Source organism: Salvia hispanica, chromosome 5, assembly GCF_029641045.1.
Source record: "Salvia hispanica isolate PSC_SH4W2 chromosome 5, Shi_PSC_v1, whole genome shotgun sequence".
Lineage (NCBI taxonomy): Eukaryota > Viridiplantae > Streptophyta > Magnoliopsida > Lamiales > Lamiaceae > Salvia > Salvia hispanica.
This window is the reverse complement of record NC_142696.1, coordinates 21,680,201-21,702,876: the sequence shown is the minus strand read 5'-3', so window position 1 is coordinate 21,702,876 and position 22,676 is coordinate 21,680,201. Positions and strand designations below refer to the sequence as shown.

Genomic DNA, 22,676 nt, shown 5'->3' with positions numbered 1-22,676 from the left:
ATATCTCCACACCAATTCCATCACGTCATACTACTATTTCCGAGATACGCCTCCCAATGATGAGTCTCGACACGAGTCCTCCTCTCATTGGCACACCTACCCCTTCTCTGCAACTGCACCATGTTGCGGCTGCTTCTCGATTTCCTCCCATGACATTATCGTCAATAAAATTTATTTTATTTCTCTTTCTTGACAGCTTCATCCTCTTGATATTTTCATCCTCTAATTTTGGCTTTATGAAAGTGCGTAGACACGCGTTTGCTTATGTTTAGCGAGAGTGAGTGACGATCGATGAGCTACCTATACTACTCGGTCAGTCCCGACTAAGATAACAAATTTCTTAGTCGGCAGACTCAGCACATAATTTTAGAAGTGGTTGGTAAATGTATTTAATTAGAGAGAGAAAAAATAGTTGTAAGTATTAAATAGAAAAAGAGAGTTGAATATCTAATTAAGGAGAGAAAAAATAGTTGAGTGAATTAATTACATAGAGAAAGTTCCGAAAAATAGAAATATGTCATTTTATTTTAGACAAATTACAAAAAAAAATTAAGTGTGTCATCCTAAGTGTAAGTGGGAGGGAGTAGGGTCATATTCTAATGCTTATAACACCCTAATCCAAAATTAAGACCAAATCTCCACCCTTAGATTTTAAAATGACCGGATGAGATTAAATATTAGGAATTGCAATAAATAGTAGACAAAATATCAACAAAAGGGTAATATTGTCATTATGTTATCATATGATAATTTTCGTAAATGTTTTTTATATCAATATAGTGTACTACAAATATCAACAATATGACATAAGAATATCAACACTAGTACAAGAAAATATCAGTACATGGTTTTATTGAGATTTTTTTTATGTATTTGTTGATAAAAATCTGGTTATCAACATTTGCGAAAACTAAAATAAAAAATATCAAATTTCATCATTCGAACATCGTCGGAACATATGCAATTGAAATCTCGTTGGAATCCTTATAAAATTATCTTTAATTTGATATATTTTTTGCAAAAAAATAATTTAAATCGAGAGAGTTACGTAAATTTAAAGTTTTAAGATGATTTTAATGAGAGAGTATTGACATTAATACCCTCTAATTTTATTTATTAATTTTCTTAATTAAAAATATAATCTATATGACATTATTTTAACCACTAGATCTTTTAATCTAGTGGCTAAGATTTAGTCTTAATTTGAAATTGATAATTAGTTAGTAATTGATCACTCCCCAAAAGGAATATATATACTAAGGATGGGACTTATTCTAATGCTTATAGCACCCTAATCCAAAATCAAGACTAAATCTCCACCCTTGGATTTTAAAATGAGTGGATGAGATTAAAGCTCACAAATCTCAATAAATAGTAGACAAAATATCAACAAAAGGGTAGTATTGCCATTATGTTATCATATGATAATTTTCGTGAGTGTTTTTTTATATCAACATTGTGCATTACAAATATCAACAATATGATATAAGAATATCAACATTAGTACAAGAAAATATCAACACATATTTATTGAGATTTTTACATTGTTTTATTGAGATTTTTTGATGTATTTGTTGATAAAAATCTGGGTATCAACATTTACGAAAACTAAAATAAAAAATATCAAATTTCATCATCCGAACGTCGTCGGAACATATGCAATTGAGATCTCGTTGGAATCCTTATTAAATTATCTTTAATTTGATATATTTTTTGCGAAAAATAATTTAAATTGAGAGAGTTACATAAATTTAAAGATTTGAGATGATTTTGAGGAGAGAGAAAGTAGTTAGTTATAATTACTCCATATAGGATTTGACATTAATACCCTTTTAATTTAATTAATAATTATTTAAATTTAAAATATATTACACTTAGCATTATATTAACCACAAGATCTTCTAATCTAATGGTTAAAAATTGATCTCAATTTGGGATTAGTAATTAGTTAGCAATACATCCATACTAAGGATTATATACTATATACTACTACTCCCTATAGTTAGCCTGATAAAAATCCCATCAAACAGGACCAAATTCAGTTCTTATATTAATTCTATTAATGAATTCGCCGTTTTGTACTACTCCTAGTAGTTTCTTAATTCATGAAGCACTGCTATATTTTATAAATGATTTTTGCATATTCTTTTCCATAAATATATGAGAGAGAGCATGTTTAATATCAACTGAGTACGTGGCACCCCTACATTAATTACGCCGCGTTTGGCTCCGTCAACATTGGAAACTAAAATTTGTTCCTTAGAGGAATGGATGAAAAATCTTGCATTTCAGTGATCTGATCTTTAATTCAATAGATATACTCCCAGTTTCAGTTTAGGTGACCTATGGCATTTGCACACCATTGAATTCATGTATCCTTCATGATTTGCACTTGCAGCCTGGAGATTGTCCACAAACGTTTTTTTATTTTAATTTTATAAAACAATAGTATAAAATTGAACAAAAGAAAATTTATTTAAAATTTACAATTAAATATAATTTAAACCTTAATTAGAATGATTAATTATATATTCTAGTCAAAAGGACTTTTGTATAAGAATTTCAATCAGGTTGCAGGCCATCAAGTTTAGGTCATTCCTAATTAGGTTGCGAGCTGATTTAATTGAGTTAAAATTAGCAATCCTGACCACAAACATTTGGATTTCAGGCTAGCATCTAATTATTAAATTTGACTTTAGTATATTTTGTTCTTAGTGATCCTATATACTATATAACAATAAGGAATATTATTAAATTTGACTTCAGTATATTTTGTTCTTAATGATCCTATATAATATATAGAGAGAATTCGGAATATTGACATCTAATATCATGAAACTTTCAAAAAGTTTTCTCCTACGAACTTTAAAATTGGCAAATAATATCACAAATTTTACCCCGGGTTTATTTTTTTTCTACGAATGAAAAAATTCATGTTATTTTAATAGATTGAAGAACAATTTTAGGAATTACGAAAAAAATTCGTATCATAATATTATTTGTGGGAATATTTTTCATTCGTGGGAAAAAACTAACTCGGGGTAAAATTCGTGATATTATTTGCCAATTTTATAATTCGTGGAAAAAAATCCAACTTTTTGAAAATTTTATATTATATGCCAATATCCCTACTAATAAACATATATAAAATGAAAAATGTAAATCATTTCATATGATAAAGTACAACATATAGTTAAACATTCCAAAAAAGTCAAAAGGGGAACCTATAATCTTTCCAATGTACTATAATATAAAACATTATTCATATTTGTAGACTGTAGAATATTATTGATCAATTTTGAAATATAGTTAGACTCAACCACGATTAAAAACTAATAATTTAAAATTTTGTAAGCCATGACTCTGGATAAGAATAACGTTTATAAATCTTGAATTGTTGACATATTTGAATAAGTTAGGATTGATATTGACATGTTAAAAAAAATAAACATTTTAAAATTTGTAAGATTAAATTTTTAAAATTTCAGAATATTTCTTGTAGTAAACTTTATATTTACAATTCTTACAATGAATTTGACATATCATCCCAATAGTGCAATTATGATGGATTCAATTCTTTTGCAAATATATAGCGTCTTGTGTTGCAGACATATCATCCTTAGAGCATCCACAATGGCGGCGAGCGGGCCGGCTAGCCGATTTCCGGCGCTGGCCGGTCCGCTCGCCGAACCATTGTAAGCGGCAAGCGCCAAATCGGCGAGAAAATAGGCGAGCGCTGGCCGATTGGCTCGCCGCCATTGTAGGCTGGCGATCGGCCAGCGGCTTTTTTATTTATTTTTTTATTATTTAACTTCCGAAACACTATATATACGCGATTTGAACGTCATTTTTATTTGCACCGCTTGTTTTAACGAGTATTCTCTCTCTCTGAATTTCTGTACAAGAGCAATAAGCGAAATGAGTAACGCGGGTGGTAGTGGTGGGGATGCTGAGGAGGAGTTCGAATGGCAAGTGTTGGAAGAGTTAGAGGCCTATACGATTCGCGAGGCAGAGCGGCTGTTAGAAAGGGCCGGCTAGCCGATTTCCGGCGCTGGCCGGTCCGCTCGCCGAACCATTGTAAGCGGCAAGCGCCAAATCGGCGAGAAAATAGGCGAGCGCTGGCCAATTGGCTCGCCGCCATTGTAGGCTGGCGATCAGCTAGCGGCTTTTTTATTTATTTTTTTATTATTTAACTTCCGAAACACTATATATACGCGATTTGAACGTCATTTTCATTTGCACCGCTTGTTTTAACGAGTATTCTCTCTCTCTGAATTTCTGTACAAGAGCAATAAGCGAAATGAGTAACGCGGGTGGTAGTGGTGGGGATGCTGAGGAGGAGTTCGAATGGCAAGTGTTGGAAGAGTTAGAGGCCTATACGATTCGCGAGGCAGAGCGGCTGTTAGAAAGGGCCTTGCAGCCACCGCCGCCGATACCTCGACCCGTTGTCCACCGTCGAACAGTGATTGATCGGGATCACGTAGTTGCACATCAGCGGCTATATGACGACTACTTCGCAGAGCAGCCGCGGTTTGGGGACAACCTGTTCAGGCGGCGTTTTAGTATGCACGGGGAGGTGTTTATGCGTATCGTTGACGCTTTGGGGCGTCGATATCTGTGTTTCCCCTTCAGGCACGATGCGGTTGGCAGACCCGGCCATTCAGCTATTCAAAAGTGCACTGCGGCAATCAGGCAGTTGGCCTGCGGAGGCGCGGAAGACATGTGGGACGAGTACCTCCATATCGGTGAGACGACTACCCTGCAGTGTCTGAAGTATTTCTGTCAGTGCATCGTTGAAATATTCGGTGAGCAGTATCTTCAAAACCCTATCCCCGAAGACTGCCAGGATTTGTTGCAGATGTACGGGGAGAAGCATGGGTTCCCGGGGATGTTAGGCAACATAGGTTGTATGCATTGAGAGTGGAAGAACTGTCCCGCTGCCTAAGGGGTTCTACACCACCGGCTACAAGGGAAAGAATCTTACGATGATCCTCGAGGCCGTCGTTGGCTGTGGATTTGGCATGCGTATTTTGGGGTAGCCGGGTCGAACAACGACCTCAACGTCCTCAACTCGTCGCCCTTTTTCAACGAGCAGTGCTAGGGTGTCGGTCTGGCCATCAGTTTTGTTGCCAACGGCAACCAGCATGATATGGGCTACTACTTGGCGGATGGGATATACCCTAGATGGCCCATCTTTGTGAAGACGATCAGATGCGCAAATGAGGACAAGAAGGCCTACTTTGCGGAACGGCAGGAGTCGGCGCGCAAGGACGTGGAACGCGCATTTGGTGTGCTCCAGGTTCGATGGGCGGCAATTAAGGGTCCAACGCGTTTGTGGCATGTCAACTGCATTGCTGATATAATGTACACATGTATTATCATGCATAGGGCTGGGTAAATATACCGAAAAAACGGTATATCGATCGTATCGTATTGAAAAATATCGAAAAATATCGAATTTTCGGTATATCGAAACTTTTGGTACGATACAATACCGTATCGAAAGTTTTCGGTATGATAACGATATGAATTTTCTTATACCGCGGTATACCGTTTTATATCGAATATACGATATATATCGATATTATCGGTATACCGAAATATATCGAAAATCAATATGTATCGAATTATCGATACATATCGTTTATACCGTTTATACCGATGATGATGATGATGATGATGATGATGATGATGATGATGATGATGATGATGATAATAATAATAATAATAATAATAATAATAATAATAATAATAATAATAATAAACAAGAATATAATTTATTTTTTTAAGATTAAAAGTTTAAATCATAAATGTATCCATATAACTTAATCATATATTTTTTTATTATGAAGATGTGGACAATGATTATTTTATTATGTTAAAATTATACATTAATTTTGGTTTTATTTTTCGGTTTTGAATTATATTTTTTGGTATACGGGTATTCGAAATTGTATAAAATTTCGGTATATCATACGAAATATCGATATACCGTTCAGAACGGTATACCGAAGTTCGGTACGATATACCGAAATTTTGAAACGGTAACGGTATAGTTTTTTTCCCTACCGAAATTTCGGTATACCGAAATACGGTATACCAAAACTTTCGAAACAATAACGATATTTTCGGTATGATAACGAAACAAAATTTTTGATACGGTATATCGTATCGACCCAGCCCTAATCATGCACAACATGATTGTCGAAGATGAAGGTGTACAAGGAACGACGATAATGAAGCCGGTCCAAGCCACGGTGTGGCCGCCGCCAACGTACGACGGGGGGTACCTCACGATGAAACCGGCCGCCTCGAGGCACATGCCGACATGCGCCAAGTGGATGCTCATATTCAACTCCAAAAGGATTTAATTGAAGAGTTGTGGGCGCGGAAGACTGCACGACGATAGTTTTTTTGTTTTATGTATTTTTTTTAATTATGTAATTTTTTTAGGACGCACTTTTTTTTATTTTAAATGAAATTATTGCATTTTCCCGTATATGTGTCGTAAATTTAATTTCGCATTTTATGTTTAATTCCGTAAATTTATTTTTTAATTTTGATTGTTGTGGCTAGCCTATTGCTTGTCCGGATGATGTGGCAGGACGAATTTTAGTGATGATGATGTGGCAGAAGGAGTTTGTGGCTAGTTTATGACTAGCCTAAAGCCATTGTGGATGCTCTTATAGTAGTATATAAGGAAAGGTTAGATCTGATCCATTGGATCAATAAATACACCGTATATTTAGATCATTACATAAGTATATTAACTATAACAATTTTTATTAATTAATTCAGTTATGAAAAATAAAAATTAAGGATTATAATGAGGATGTGATTGTTTTCAAAAAATAAATTTTGATTCTCACCTAGTTCATATGTAACACGAGAGAAATGAGTCATTACAAAATACATATATCAGTTTATTATAAGTAAGATTGTTACAGTTTATAAATTTTATCCATTTTTAATTGGTTTGTATCAAAATTGGATGATCTGAAGTGAGTGCAGTTAAAGTAAGGTTTATGATTACTAGTAGTACATTTGATAGGCCTCTGCTAGCCCAAACGGTTACCACTTTGCAAAATTGGCAAAGTTGGAGAAGAAAGTGAGGGAGCACAGGAAGAAAAGTGTTAGTACTACTAGCTTTTATGATAAATCTCTACCTAATTTATATCTTCAGTAACTATAATTATCGGTTTAGCCTTGGTGTTTTATTTATAGTTATACTGGAAACTGGAAAGTACGAGAGAGATGGGCAAGTGGGTGACACGTAGGGTTTAGATAGAGATAGTGTGATCCTGTGGCCTAGATTCAAAGCCCGCCCAAACTTCCCGCCACGAGGACGCCTCTAGTCGCAACACCTGGACACGTAGTGGCGTCCACGTGTCTCCATCCTGCACCACACACTGGCACCGCTTTCCAGAATCGACCACATCATTATTAGATATATATATTCACCGATATACAATTAGTTCATTTTGGTTTCATAGACGTGAAGCTGATTAATTAGGGATTTAGGTAGATGGAAACAGGAAGCAGTAGTTGTTGGGTAGCGGAAGAAGGATGCTGCACTCCGAAGCGAGGTATACCGGCGAGAACAACGCCGCCTCCGCCGCCGAGGAAGAAGCCGGTGGAGAAGAAGAATTCTCCCAAGGGCGGCTACTTTGAGCCGCCTGACCTGGAGCAGCTGTTCGTGGCGCTTCGTAGGGCTGAAGCTTATTGTGTTTGACTAGGAACAATTAGGCTTAGGGTTTGGCTATGCATTATGTGTATCATCATCTCATCTTCCATGCCATATTTAATATTTTTGGGGAATGCTAACGTATGTATCAACCGTTAATTAGATGTAAATGACTTGTGAATTAACTACTTATAATTAATGTCACTTGTTTGATGTTATCTGAATGCCGTCGTTGGTTTGATTTTTATTTTGTTTTCATCTCCCCAATGGCTACTACTATATTATGTGGATTTGAACAAGGCCGACAATACAGTCTAGATTAAGGATAATGTTTAATAATGCAACAACGTTAATGTTGTTAAATATTCTACTCCTACAAAATTAGGGGCATAGTTTTTTTTCTTTTTTAACTAAATTTGGGGCTAAAGTGTCCTGGGCCCTTATTGTTGCTTTTGTAAGAGACCCATTAGCAAATGATTTGATTCCATTGGGCCAAGTCTTGATTAAGGTTTTGTTTTGCGATAGTCATAATTGTTTAATTTTACTTTAATTTATTGTGCGACTTGCACTGGTGTAAATAATTGGTGTATAAATATGAGGTGGCGCGGTTAACACTTAAAACACCATATTAGTATTTCACAGCCTTTTTCCAAATCCAACTGCTGACACCGAATTGTAGTTTGAAAATGGAAGTGGATACACATTTATTACTTCTACTACAATCTTGACAACTAAAATTTTCAATCTTTTTCGCCTAAATTTTTTCAAAGTGTCGTATGAAATGGAGCATTGAATTCACACCGATAGATAATTATGGTGCTCTAGAGACAAAAACAAAAGTGAAAGTGACGCCCTTGCACAAAATACGAATTCTTTACTAAATTTGCTCAGTTTACCAATAAATGTCACAGGTAGAAATTCAAAATTGATCAAACATAACATGGATACATACAAGTCACTGTCTGAATAGTACTACAATGTTGTCAGTATATTAAACCTGAAAGCTCAAGCTTCTTTTTATAAAACTATAAACTCAAAGCCTTAAATCGGTTGTGGTGAATAATGTTGTTTCAAACATGCAATACTGAAAAAATACTGAATTTAAAATTTCACTGGTTTTGTCAAATAAAACCAAAGTCTTTGTAGCAAGATTTGAGAAAATAATCTCCCACTTAAACATATCTGTGTAGTTAAGCGACATTCCATGATTGATGGAGTATTAATTATGCAACTACCTTAAAATGTCTTGTTCGGCGATTATATGATTAATTGTAATACCAACTATTTAGTGAGATCTAAATGTCCAATTCATGATTTGACATAATTCATAAAATTATTTTAAAACATTGGATAAATCCATAAAACAAATTTTTTATTGGCCTTTTCCATGTGTCAAACACATAAGAAGATAAAGATTAGTTAAAAGAAGTTAAAAATGGTTAATGTGAAGGTTGATATCGGCAATTTTATTTTATGTACTTCTATATACCTCCAGTCTGATACCACATTTTCACGCTTCATTATCCAAAAAATGAGCTTCTATTTTAGAAAAAAATACTGTAAATGTTTATCATTAACATATTTTTTTTTAAAATACAGGAGTATTTTTTTAATACTACAATTATTTTTTCTCTCTTCATTAATATATTAAGCTACGATTTTTCTTTTTTGACTTGATAGGATAAATAACATTTGTTAAAATTCGATAAATTTGACAAATTTTTTTTTTTTTTTTGAACAAGGCAGGGGTAACATTCGAAGACATATAAATCAACAATGAGGCCTAAAGTTAATGGGCCGGGAAAGGAAATATTGTGCTTTATTTTAGAATACATAATCCCTCGTGAAATTTATCAAAAACTAGTCAAATATTTGCAAGTAAGCCATACGTACATGATACATAATATTCTTAAATTTTCAGTATTTTATGTAATTTAGTGTGAAAAATTTATTATCATTTCAACGATATATAAAAATTATTCTCTCAAAATTCTAAGTTTGAATTTTAAAATATATAGTCCATACCAAAATAAATCCATGACACAGTATAGTTGATGAAACCGTAGTCAAGAGAAAAGTGTTGACCGTGATATTTAATTCAAAGTGAGTAGTGTTTAATATGTACTATAATGAAGAATTAATTATTTGCGTAAACTATAGTATTTTGAAATGAGGTTGTAGCATGAGATAATAATAATGGAGGGAGTGGGAATGCGTGTAGGCCACATGGTTCGCATGTGGGCCTCCAAATGCTTATATTCTCAATTCACATGCATACTTTTTGAAATCTCCTAATTTCATTGCTAAATTAAAATCACTCTATTCTTACCTTGCCATGCTATCTAAATGAAATTAACCACTTGATGCCTTTTTATGTATTTAGTAAAATACTAATCTAGAACCTTAGTCATTAACTTAATATCAACACCTTTTTAGCCAATTTTAATCTATAGGAAGATACTATGCTTCACTATACAAAACTAACAAAGATTCGTTAATGAGTATCAAACCGGATCTTTATGACTTCAAATTAACTTTATAAAATATACTATTTCATTTTTGGGGTATACATAGATCGATGTGATGCCAAATATTTGATCAACAACTTTAGTAACCAAATGTGACTGTCAAATTTAGTAATTGGATTTCTTGTTATTTGGTTTATCGTGTTGGTGCTACATGCGAAGCGCTCTGCAACACTAAGTACCGAAATGGATTTTTAGCGAGGCAACTAAACGCGCAACTACAATCGCCCTTGTATATAATCTATTTATGAAGAGTACTAATTATTCATTTGTTTTAGTCATTTCATTTTCTAGTCTGAATTTTTTCAACCCTGTTCTTGAATTATAATGATGTATAGAGTATCATTTTAATTCATCTCTTTGTTTAAACACAAGAATATTAATCTATCAAATCAATCACATACTCATTCCTAGTTAATTTTTTTTTTTACCTTGGGCTTGCATATAATTTTGTAAACTACAGTGAATGTATATATTTGTATAGTGGGGTAGAGTAATAGGAATTTGTATTATCAAAATGTGAAAAAATCCTCACCACATAATGGAAGTAATGATAGAAGAGGTGATGTGAACAAAGAAACCAATATTTGAAAATGAGTGACCAATGGACAATGGTCACATGATTTTTATTTGTTGATAATATAGTACGAACAATAGCAGCAGTTTTGTTCTGTTTATGTTCATATTATAGTTTCATCTACTGTTGACTGGTCAAATTTGGAATTTTCAAATAATCTCAACAGTCAATTGATTCCTAATCAAACAACCAACTTAATTAGAATCCTATAAACATAGCCGATTCGCATTTAATATGGATGTGTCGCCGCTCTGAAAAATAATCTACTTATAAATTTAATACTATATACACATGTGGTCAAGCAACTATAAATCAAAATTTAAATTAAGCGTACAATTTTGATTACATAATATTCTAGATTCGTCCTAATTCTGCTAGATCAGTAAAAATAGGAGTAAATAACAAATAAAGCGCCGTTAAACTAGCTCGCCTTATTTTATTAAAACTACAAATGACCTGGGCCTACTAACCGAACAATACATAGTATTACTCCACTACTATATATACTTTATGGCCTTGATTTCTAAAATTGAAAAGGTTTTTTATATTATAAAATTAAAGAAATTAGTATGATTGGCCGATTGGGTGCGTTTACAAAATATATATAGCCAAGGTCTTAGCGAGATGATTATCCAAAGTTTTTCAGAACTTGAATGGGGAAACTCAATCTGCATTTGTAAAGAATTGACAAATTTTGGATGGGGCTTTGATCATTACTGAAGTTGTAGGGTGAATTATGAAGGCCGGACATGAGTTTGATGGAACTTCATCGATTAGACGATATTGATGGTAATGAGATTCGAAGAAAATGGACAAAATGAATGTGTGATGACTGAGTTGATGTCCATTCTCGTTAATGGGTCACCCACCTTTGCATTTCCGATTGCAGAAGGGTCTGAGACTAGGCGACTTGTTGTATGTTACTCTTACCGTCCTAAAAAAAAGAGTCTCGCTTATATAGACGGCACAAGTTTTAGTTAGAGATTGCTAAAATAAGAAATATGAAGAGAAAAAGTGGATAAAGTAAGAGAGATGAAAGAAAAAGTAAGTAAATATGAGAGAGAAAACTTTTATTTTTAGATATAGGACTAATTTTTGTGGATATTTAAAAATAGAAAAATGAGACTATTTTTTGTAGGAGCGAGTGAGTATTTGATTTTATTTGCTCCCGGTGGACCTCGACCATTTTCTTTGATAGAATTCTTATAAATATATTAACTCCACCACAACTTTTTAGTTGTTTTATTATTATTGTTTATGTCATAGTAATTTTGAATTATTTACTGTTTGAGTTTTGATGAAGCAGCGGAATCTTATCTCTACTATTAGGTGCAAAATTATCTGAGGGTGGTGCCGAACCCTACCATGTGCATGTGTTACTCTCAAGTCTCACCTCTTCTCTTTATTCTTGAATTTAAATACATACAAAAATAACTTTAATCAGTTGACATTTGACTACTTTTAGAAAGGTTTTGATGCTTTTAAAGTTTAAACAAAGATAATCACTTAAAGAGCAATCATAATACATCATCCCAAATTTCCCATATTAGCAACAACAGCGTACACTACTTTTTGGAAAGGAACTAACTGCCAAAAATATTAAGAACTTTACTTATAAAGCGATGGCATTTGGTTGATTATAAACAATGTTTTTTGTTGTTATTCACATATTGCCCAAGTTTGATTAAAAATAAATCTAGGAAATAATAATTGCAATATATTAAAAGCATAATGCAATTGAAAATTCATCTAACTTTGTGTTATTTGTGATAATCATCCATTTTCAAATTAACAAATGATAATAGTATAAATTTGTGGCTGAAAGATTTAGCATCAAAGAAGAAAAAGAAGAGAAATATAGAGGGAATAATAAAATGAGAGTGAGAGTACAAGAGAGTAATGAGCACCGACCTTTTGTCCAAATCAAATCGAATTTCAACAAAATATCACTCTTATTCAATTCCAAATCTCACATTTCCCCAATATGAAAATCCCCCCACCCCTCTTTCTCATGTTCATGTGCACCCTGCAATTTCCCCCTCTTTAAGAAATCACACTACTTTGCCGTCGCAGTTAAAGTCGCATCTCCATATAACAATATTATTCTAATCTCAACATATACATGCATATATTGAATAAGACACATAATTATTAGACAAAATACAAACTCACACCTCAATAATACCTCAGCATGGGGTATCTTTATTTTTGTTGAATTCGAATTTGTTTTCTTGCTATGCTAATGCTATATCATTTCCGATTGATATGACCGACTCGTTTTCAATTGGACACTGATTTGATGCCGTAGAGTTAGGAATTCCGTGACTTCTGAATTGTGAAATTGGTTTCTAGAATTTTGTAGCAATGACTGGATTATGATGCCCCAAGAAAATAAAAGTTGATTGCTTTATTCATATTGTTAACAAGAATGACATACTATGAATTTGTAATTTCACATAGAATTGTGGAAAAGGATCATAAAATGATAAGTAATAATGAAATGAGTTAGGAGAAATAATGGCAGAGAGGCAGGAGCAGAATGGGTTGGGGCCTATAATAAACGAGATCCAGCATAGAATTTGGCTGCAAATTATAAAGTAAGGCGCAAAACTGACCATTTTACTCAAGCATCCACATGTGATGCTGCTAAACAACAGTCGTCAATTCCACCCACCATTGTCTCCACACTAGTATATATTGTCCCACCACCACCTCATCTCACAACTCTCTTTTCTCTCTCTCTCTCTCCCTCCCTCTGCATGCCCTCTCTCTCTCTCTCTCTCTCTACACATCCCTCTCACTCACACACCACACAAAAAGGAACCATTACTAGGTGCCTTTCTAAGCAAGGGTGGATCCATGGAGTATTACATGGATGAGAAATGGCAGTTATCCAAAGAAGATAGGCCACATTCCTCATCCAAACCGTCTATATCAAGGAGCGTCTCGCAGCATAGCTCCTCCAAGTCATCGCTGCAGAAGAGCTTCTCGACAAAGAACCCCTTCAATCTCTCCCGTAGCACCTCTCAGAAGAGCACCTCCTCGAAATCCTCCCTCCCCAGAAGCTCATCGCAGAGGTGTTCAGGCTTCACGCGCAAGTGCACCAACTTGGCCAAAGAACAGAAGGCCAAATTCTACATTGTCAAGCGCTGCATCACCATGCTCGTCAGCTGGAAAAAGAACGGCGATTCTTGATCAGAAAACACCCTCTTGTCGTCGTTGCTGGATTGAGAAATAAAAATGTAATTCTTGTTTTGATCAACGCATCTCTCTATGCGCGAGATGGATCTTGGGCTCGTTTCTGAACCTGAAGAAGTTTTCCTGCCATCCCAGATGAGAGAAAGAGAGATAAGCGAAAAATTTCTCAGATCCTCAATGTAACTAGAGTTCCATGTTGTAAGATGTAAGATAAATTTTAAATTTCATTGCAGACACAAATATTAAACAAGTTATCATCTATTTTTTTCTTCTTCCTACATTTATGTGCATTAAATTGTTAGTACTATAATAGATCTGTATATAGAAGTATAGCCCTATTTCTTTATCCTAGCTAGTCTTCTGCTAGTACTCTAATTCTTGTTTTCTCAAAGCATCTAGTTTGATGATAGAAAGATTCCTGGCAGCAGTAGAATTCAAGTGCTATATACAATACTGCTAACTCTCAGAAATACAATGGGAATCTTCACAAGTACCAAAAACGATGTTGTATTATTATTAGAAAAAAACTGTACCTGCTTGGCTGCTTCTAAAACACAGGTTTTTCAAAAAAGTTACTGTCAAGGTATCAAATTTTTTACCTCGTGTCACTAAACATGGAGGTGAATTCCATCAAGTATTATATATTATTATCATTTCGTCTGTTTCTCCCTTGATAGACATGGATATCTTCAACAGAGAATTCTACCTAACGGCAAATGCAGAAAATCTTCCATAGATAAAACAAATTTACTTACCTTCAAGCTCTGTCTGGTTTGTTCTGATCCTCCACAAATATAAAAGACTATTTAGTATCAACTTTGAAGTTCTATCTGCATCCGTAACTGTGCAAATGATGTGAATTATCAGTCATTCGCTCTAGATTATTTACATATAATAGTATCACAATCACCTCTCTCATTGACTGCAAAAAGTTTTAGAAATAGGCGATAGCGATTAACCCTTCAACAACCGTAGTGAAATTTGGCATGCGTTAAAATATTCAGAGAGGCCATCCCTCTGGTGATACATTACCATCACTCATTTTGTTTCTGCTACCAATTTTATCTGATTGAGCACACACCATGTATTTGCAAAAATACTACTAGTAGTATTTTTTTCAATTTTTCTGTCCTCTAATTTGTTGATATCAATATTGAACCATGTGCTCTCCCTTGGAAGAAAATATAAGCTTACCAGAAAATGTTGGAATCCAATAAGTGCACGGGAGTCCCGTCTTCTCCATACTCTACCCACTTCTTTAAAGTACAATGTCATGTCACAACCACCTCTTTTATTCACTACTATATAGTTTTCAAAATTCAAATTTAAATCACTAACCAAGCTTTCAACAGTCATCAAGTTTATAACATTGCTTCTATCTTTAGGCCATCTCCAATTGTCTACATGATCCAAATTCCTCCAAAAAATTCTACACAAACAAAATACTGAGTACTAGCTACAATTGATTTTCATCTACGAAAAATGCAATTAATATTTAACTCCCCGTTACTCGTTAGTATGTCTAGTTTCTGTAGCTTTGTTCATTAAAGAATTCCGGATTAATTTTGTAACATATTATTTCATTAATAAATTTTAGTATAGTAAATTTTTTGTTTGTATTGCATAAGAAAAATGATATATATTCATTTATTTCATAGTAATTTAATCATTCAAATAGCAACAATGAAAATTATAGTTTAGGAAACTAGTAGTATATCATAATATAAAATCTATACAAAAGACTGACTGAGCAGAACATACAAAAATACTGAAAGGGGAGAAATTTGGCTCGTGCGCGGATAGTGCTTTGCAGCCATGAAAAGTGATATGTTGCTTTGAACAGTATTCCTCCAAACCACTGTAGCCCTTTGGCATTTTACTGCAGCTTTGCTGCTGTGGTGAGAGTGGAAGCTCATAGCAACTTTGCATATGTTTAAACCAAATTGGGGTAGTTTAGGATATGAACCTGAGGTCTGACTACCAATGCCACATTGCTAGCACTATGTCTTTTACTATACCTACAAATTACCCCTTGCTCTATAAACTAAAACTGCACTTTGATAATTGTTTAAGTCTCTTATTTTGCATATTAACTAACATAAATCACTTTTAGAAGAGGGCTTTTCCGATCTTTGAACATAATAGATGGAAGTTATGTAAGCTTACCAAAGATCATCGAAGTCCCAGAAGTACTCGGACTGCATCCTCTCCATTTGATGTCTCAAGTTGAAAAAATTCACTGCTGACAGCCTCTGATCAGATGATTTTAAGCTGGATTTTGAAGCACATCTCGTTTCCCATCTCCCGGGATTTTCATGTTGTAACTAGTTACATAAGGCACCACGCCCTTTTCAAACATTTGTTTTAGCAGCTTCAATGCTTTATAGAAGCAACATTGTATGCAATAGTATACTCCATTACATTATTGAGTTCGACTTCCATCTCACACAAGTGCCATTCCTTCATTGCGCCACCCTTTTTATCATAAGTATAGACATCTGCAACCAAACAAATCATCTTCATTTGAGCTAGGAGTTCAAGTGCTTTCTCCATGTTGTTAGACTGTGCAAATAAAATCAATCAAGATAGTGTATGTAATCTTCAATGGAGAAATCCCCCTCTCTTCCATCTCAACAATGAACTCCAAAACCAGAAATGAGTCCTCACTTGTTGAGCATCCTGCAGCCAGGACATTGCAGTAGGAGATAAGCTGGAAGACTTGAGCTCGTCATGTAAGTACAGAGCTTTCTCAAGCATCCCACCATTAACAAGTTGTAACTGATTACTGATTACGCTCGGCCTCAAACCACAGCTCGTCATCTCACCTAACAATCTGTCGGCATCCCTAATTCCCCTGCTTACCCCCAAAGCAAAAATATTAAATATTATTGCATGCAGCCCTCTGTGGCGCATTTCATCGAACGGTTGGAATTCCTTCCGCTTTTCACCGTCATCGCCACGGACTTGTAACTTGTACTTGTAAATCAGGCAAAAGCCCTTTCCTCTGCATCCTCTCAAAAATCTCAAACCCATCTTTCCCCAAATCTTTTTCATGAAAGCTCCATTTATCACACAGGTGTAAGTAACCAGTCAGATTTCCCTTTAGTGATCTGATTACTAGGCAAACAATTCTCTATGCTATCATAATTTGCTCGATACCATTATTGATTCATCTAATTCAGGAATCAACAATTCTTTCTATTTTATGCAATTTACCCCAAGGATTCTCCATTCTATGGAGTATTATAAATCATAGATAATGTTTTTATTGTCTATTTCCCAATAATTTATTACGCCTTTTTATACAGAAAAAAATATTCTATTAGTTATTGGAAAATTCTTGGAATGGGATAAGATCTATTTATAGTACTCTCTCCGTTCAATAGTAATAGAGTTATTTTGCCATTTTGGTACGTTCCATAGTAATAGAATTTTTTTTCTTTTTAATAAAAATCAACACATTTTTCCATATCTACTTTACTCTCTTCTACTTTTTTCTCTTTTCATATCTCCACCTTTTTCATTTTCTACTTTATTCTTCCTTTACTTAACTCACATAACACAATTTTTCTTAATTTTCGTGCCGAAAAAAATGCCCACATTATTATGGAACGGAGGGAGTACAGATAAAAAAAAAGTGTTCAATCTTTTTTAATTGATGAATAAATATAAATCTATTAGTACTATGTTTTTAGAGATTTTGTATTCCATCACTGAAATGTTGAGTCTCTATGTATTTCCCAGTAATCTACAATGTGTTTTAAAGGAAAAAAAGAAAAAGTCAGGTGGCATCGCATTTGGAAAATTGTTGGAATGGGATAAGATCTTTATATACTATAAGAAATTGTTTTACCTTTTTCATTAAATACTACTGTAGTATAAATTAAAAGGACATGGATTTGAATCCGCAACCTTTGAGCAGCAAATATTAAACCACGAAACTTAATGATGATGTCACTGTGTTTGTAATTGGGAGTTTTCCTACCCTACGTGTTCTTGTACAGTTGTACTCCTAAATTATGGAAGGCCACCCGATAAAAAGAAGAGGATGCTCAGCATTGGAGTATTGGACCATTGATAGCTTAGCACAGAGCAGAGCACTTTGGGCATATGCATAAACTATTAGAGCACTAGCAATGGGGTCTGTCACACCTCAACCCTTATTACGTATGCACTTATTGTAAATAAATTCAAATATTTAAAACAAATAACCACATTTCGAGTATATAAAGCGCACATATTATATAATTGCAAAAACTACTATATATCAAGTACATATTTCAAACATTCTAAAAAGCAGTGGGACCTTCTCACCACTCTATATATTACACATTTATCTACATGCAAAAATGATGAGGAGGAGAAGGTTGGCAAAATGCGTCAGCCGCCGACCCTTATAATAACTGTAACTCACATCAACCCACGCATCATTGATATCTTATTCCTGAAAAATATTAATGGTTTATATGAACCACAACTCAATGTATATAAACCTTACCTTTAATTCCACATCCCAGATATCAATATATTCTTTAACCAATATATATAATAATAACCAACAAATATTAGAAACAATTTCATGTACATATGCATATGCCACTCTGTTCAGTTTATTATTCTGTGACTGGTCAAGCCTGGTATCTGCCCGGGATTTCCAATATGCCAGTATGATTTGACCCGAAGGTCCCACTATGATTTAACCCGTAGGTCCCACTGTGAATTGACCCGTAGGTCCCAATATGATTTGACCCGAAGGTCCCAATATGATTGACCCGAAGGTCCCATTATGTCCACTGTGATTTCAGATCCAAGACAAGACTATCACAGATCTTCTTTAATCAAATGATTCAGTTAATTCCAATATCATATGCAAAACATATCTATTGCATCAATTACGTATCCATATATTCCATCAATTAACTCCAATACTATAGATAAACATATTTGTTACACAAATCACATATCCACATCATATTGCACCATCAATATTAAATAACACATAACCAGTCTCACATCATATAATTTAAATCTACTCTAATTTAACACATATCAATCAATCACATAAAATATGTAAAATTAAAAGTGTGATTTATACATACCTGATTACGACAAGGTAATTTTTCTAGTCGGGCACTTGTTCATGCTTCCCGTCCACAACCCTTGATTCTAAAAGTGTGAGTATGTGCGCAAATTAATTCCATAAAAATCAGCTCACCTTTTGTTTTGGAGCATTACCCGTTAATTTTCTTTTCCTTTCTCCAAAATTTCCTATCTTAGTTTCTTCCTTTTTTTTTCATATACCTCCTCTCTCCCCAATATATACATCTATAACAATTTATATATATGTACACGATAGAAACTAAAGTCGGCTAAACCGACTAGTCACTATAATAGCACCTAAGCATCAATTACATGTATCACTTCTCCTAATTGCACGTGTACTCCTTTTCACATGCATAAAAAACCATTTTTTATTGTTTTAAAGCATTAACTATAAATAAATATACTAATAATATAAAACTTTGGTCACTAAAATATTCTATAAACTTGTGTAAAAAGCTTTACAAATATACAAATATATTGTACATACAGTGTAGACGTACATATTACAAAATATTACTCATAAATTATTATATATTACAATAAATTCTTCAGTTACATATATATAATTTTATTGCCACACATATATATACTTCATATTGGATTGAAGTATATAATTATATTTTTATGCAAAAATTATGTATTTATTAGGTTAGGGATGTTACAATCTTCCCCACTTTAAGAATTTTGTCCGCAAAATTTATTCCTCTCTATGTTAACATACTCAACGAAATTGCTAACCCGTAAATAGATGTGGATAGTTCTTTCTCATCTTTTCATCTGTTTCCCAAGTCGCCTCTTCGACTCCATGATTTCTCCAAACAACTTTTATTATTGGAATATCTTTTCTTCGCAGTTCTTTGATCCGACGGTCTACTATATTGACAGATTTTTCTATATAACTCAAATTCTCAGAAATCCGTATATCAGCATCTTTAAGAACACGTGAAGAATCAGATCGATAACATCGAAGCATACTGACGTTGAAAACATTATGAATATGTGTTAATTCCGCATGTAGTGCTAACCAATACGCTAATGGTCCAACTCTTTCAACAATATCTCACGGTTCAATATAATGAGGACTCAACTTACCTTTTTGCTTGAATCGCATATCTCTGAGGTGAAACTCACGGAAAGAATTTATCAAGATGAGATAGTAAATCGTGGATCTCTGTCAATATATAAGATACTAGAATACCATATAAGCGTTCCTGCAGATAATGATGTTAAATCTTCAAAGCAAAATAATGTCGCTAATAATAGATGTTGAACAGAATAAGAAAGTCCCTGTACTTGCGATTGTTACGACGCATAATCAATAAACTTTCCATTAGGTCAAAAAATTAACCGAATCCATGTTTCAGCGCATCACTATAAATAACATAATATCTTGTACCTGCGGAGATAACCAAAATAGATGACATATTCAACCGATGCTTCCACTCATTAAAACTCCTTTGATATGCTTCACTCCATATAAAAGAAGAATTCTGTCGTACTAACTTCATTATCAATTGAATAATAATAAAGAAATATTTCCAGTTGAAAACCTGTTCAATCTTTTGTCGATCCACTTCTATTACACGACCTGATACCAAGTGTCCTAACAATACCACATGTTCTAGCAAAAACTCACCTTTACTCAACTTAGCATAGAGTTTTTCATCTCGCTGAACTTGAAATACTGATTGTAAGTGATTAACATGTCCATCTGTAATTCATGAATATACAAGCAAGTCGCCAATAAAACGAACTACTAACTGTTCCAGTAATGGTTGAGAGACTCTGTTCATCAATGGCATAAAAATTGTAGGTGCATTTGTTGATTCGAAAGGCATAAGAAAAACGCATAATGACTGTATTGAGTTCGAAATGTTGTCTCTGCAATATTTTCTTTAGCTATCTTCAACTTATGATATCTTATCGAAATCAGTACTCAAAAACAATTGTATACCTTGAAATTGATCAAATAAGTCTTCTATTCCCGGTAATAGATATTTATTCTTCACTGTCACTCGATTCGACTTCCAATAGTGTATATAATGTCGCAGTGTATCATCTTTCTTCTTCAAAAATAATATTGGTGCTCTCCAAAGTAAAACATTGAGTCATACATATCTCTGGTCTGATAACTCTTGTCACTGTTTCTTAAACTCTTGAAACTCTAATGAAGACGGTTGATAAGTAGAAATAAAAATAAATTATGTGCTCAATAGAGAAATATGTCTCCTGATAAGGTGAAAATCCAGATAAATCCGCACTGCCAATAAATCAAAAAGCCGATCTAGATAATATGAGAAAACCTGGAACAATATATTGATTACCATAAAATATCACTCGATCCCGTCTCGATGATTATATTACCATTTCTTTTACTTGACAAGCTACCTTGGTTCGATGAAGTGAAAACCAATCTATACCCATAATAATATCAAAACTTGTGTATGAACAAGAGAATCAATATCCACTGGCAGCTCAATCGAATTAACTCGCACCACGCAGTCTAGATAAACCGTGTATACTGAAATAATGCCAGCTCATAATCAACAACCATAGTTCATTGACTAAAGACAAAACCTTCTCTGCTTCTTATCACAATACACTTCTTTGCATATATTTAACATTGTTCTCTAGTAAAATCGTAGGAACTGAATACCAGAGGTTGTATCATAGCTTGTGGGACTGTTTCCCACCAAGAGTAAGTATAGCTTCAAAGAAGAGATATCCTATAGTCAAAACCTTCTTCTGACATACAACTTATCTGATTGAACACCAGTTCTATCACTTTTAACTATATCCAAGCCTCAGTCAGATTAGCCTCATAAAATCAATAACTTCTACTTTTCCGAGCTCTTTAAATTTTCTACCTCTTTACCTCATCATTGGTCCATGTACTCTTTGTTCTAAAAGTCTGGGTAATTCCCATATGATATGATGCAACATGTATATGAAATGCACTCTATAATTAATGGACAATGTAGGACGGCTGACCCTTTTCTCCTCAGTGATACATGTTTATAATAATTGAAATGCAAATGAAACTTCTAACCGAAATGCATCATATGATATTCATGAATGACATGTCCCAGCGGGATTCTATCCCCGCTCTGATACCACCTAAACTGTCACACCTCACCCCTTATTACGTATGCACTTACTATAAATAAATTCAAATATTTAAAACAAATAACCACATTTCGAGTATATAAAGCGCACATATTATATAATTGCAAAAACCACTATTTATCAAGTACATATTTCAAACATTCTAAAAAGCAGTGGGACCCTCTCACCACTCTATATACTACACATTACATGCAAAAATGATGAGGAGGAGAAAGTTGGCAAAATGCGTCAGCCGCCGACCCTTATAATAACTGTAACTCACATCAACCCACGCATCATTGATATCTTATTCCTGAAAAATATTAGTGGTTTATATGAGCCACAACTCAATGTATATAAACCTTATCTTTAATTCCACATCCCAGATATCAATATATTCTTTAACCAATATCTATACATATATAAAAGGCGAGTTTCGGCCTTCTTTTAAAATATTTATAAGTTTTGTCCTCATTATAAAATA

At 33.9% G+C, this 22,676-nt stretch overlaps 1 protein-coding gene and 1 long non-coding RNA gene across 2 annotated transcripts; one reads left to right on the top strand and one right to left on the bottom strand.

Moving 5' to 3' along the window:
- The first annotated feature begins 13,448 nt into the window (after positions 1-13,448).
- Positions 13,449-14,262, top strand: RTFL2 (ROTUNDIFOLIA like 2). Its single transcript, XM_048087879.2, has one exon. It carries the CDS (start codon positions 13,646-13,648, stop codon positions 13,979-13,981), a length of 336 nt encoding a protein of 111 aa, XP_047943836.1. The 5' UTR covers positions 13,449-13,645; the 3' UTR covers positions 13,982-14,262.
- Positions 14,263-18,207: 3,945 nt separating this feature from the next.
- Positions 18,208-19,317, bottom strand: LOC125190553 (uncharacterized). The gene is made up of 2 exons (XR_016130227.1): positions 19,084-19,317; positions 18,208-18,428 (listed from the first exon to the last, which is right to left on the bottom strand). It is a non-coding gene; the product is annotated as an uncharacterized LOC125190553 (long non-coding RNA).
- Positions 19,318-22,676: the final 3,359 nt, after the last annotated feature.

Excerpts from the sequence above, each read along its gene's own strand:
- RTFL2 (XM_048087879.2), top strand. The coding sequence starts at position 13,646 with ATGGAGTATTACATGGATGAGAAATGGCAGTTATCCAAAGAAGATAGG.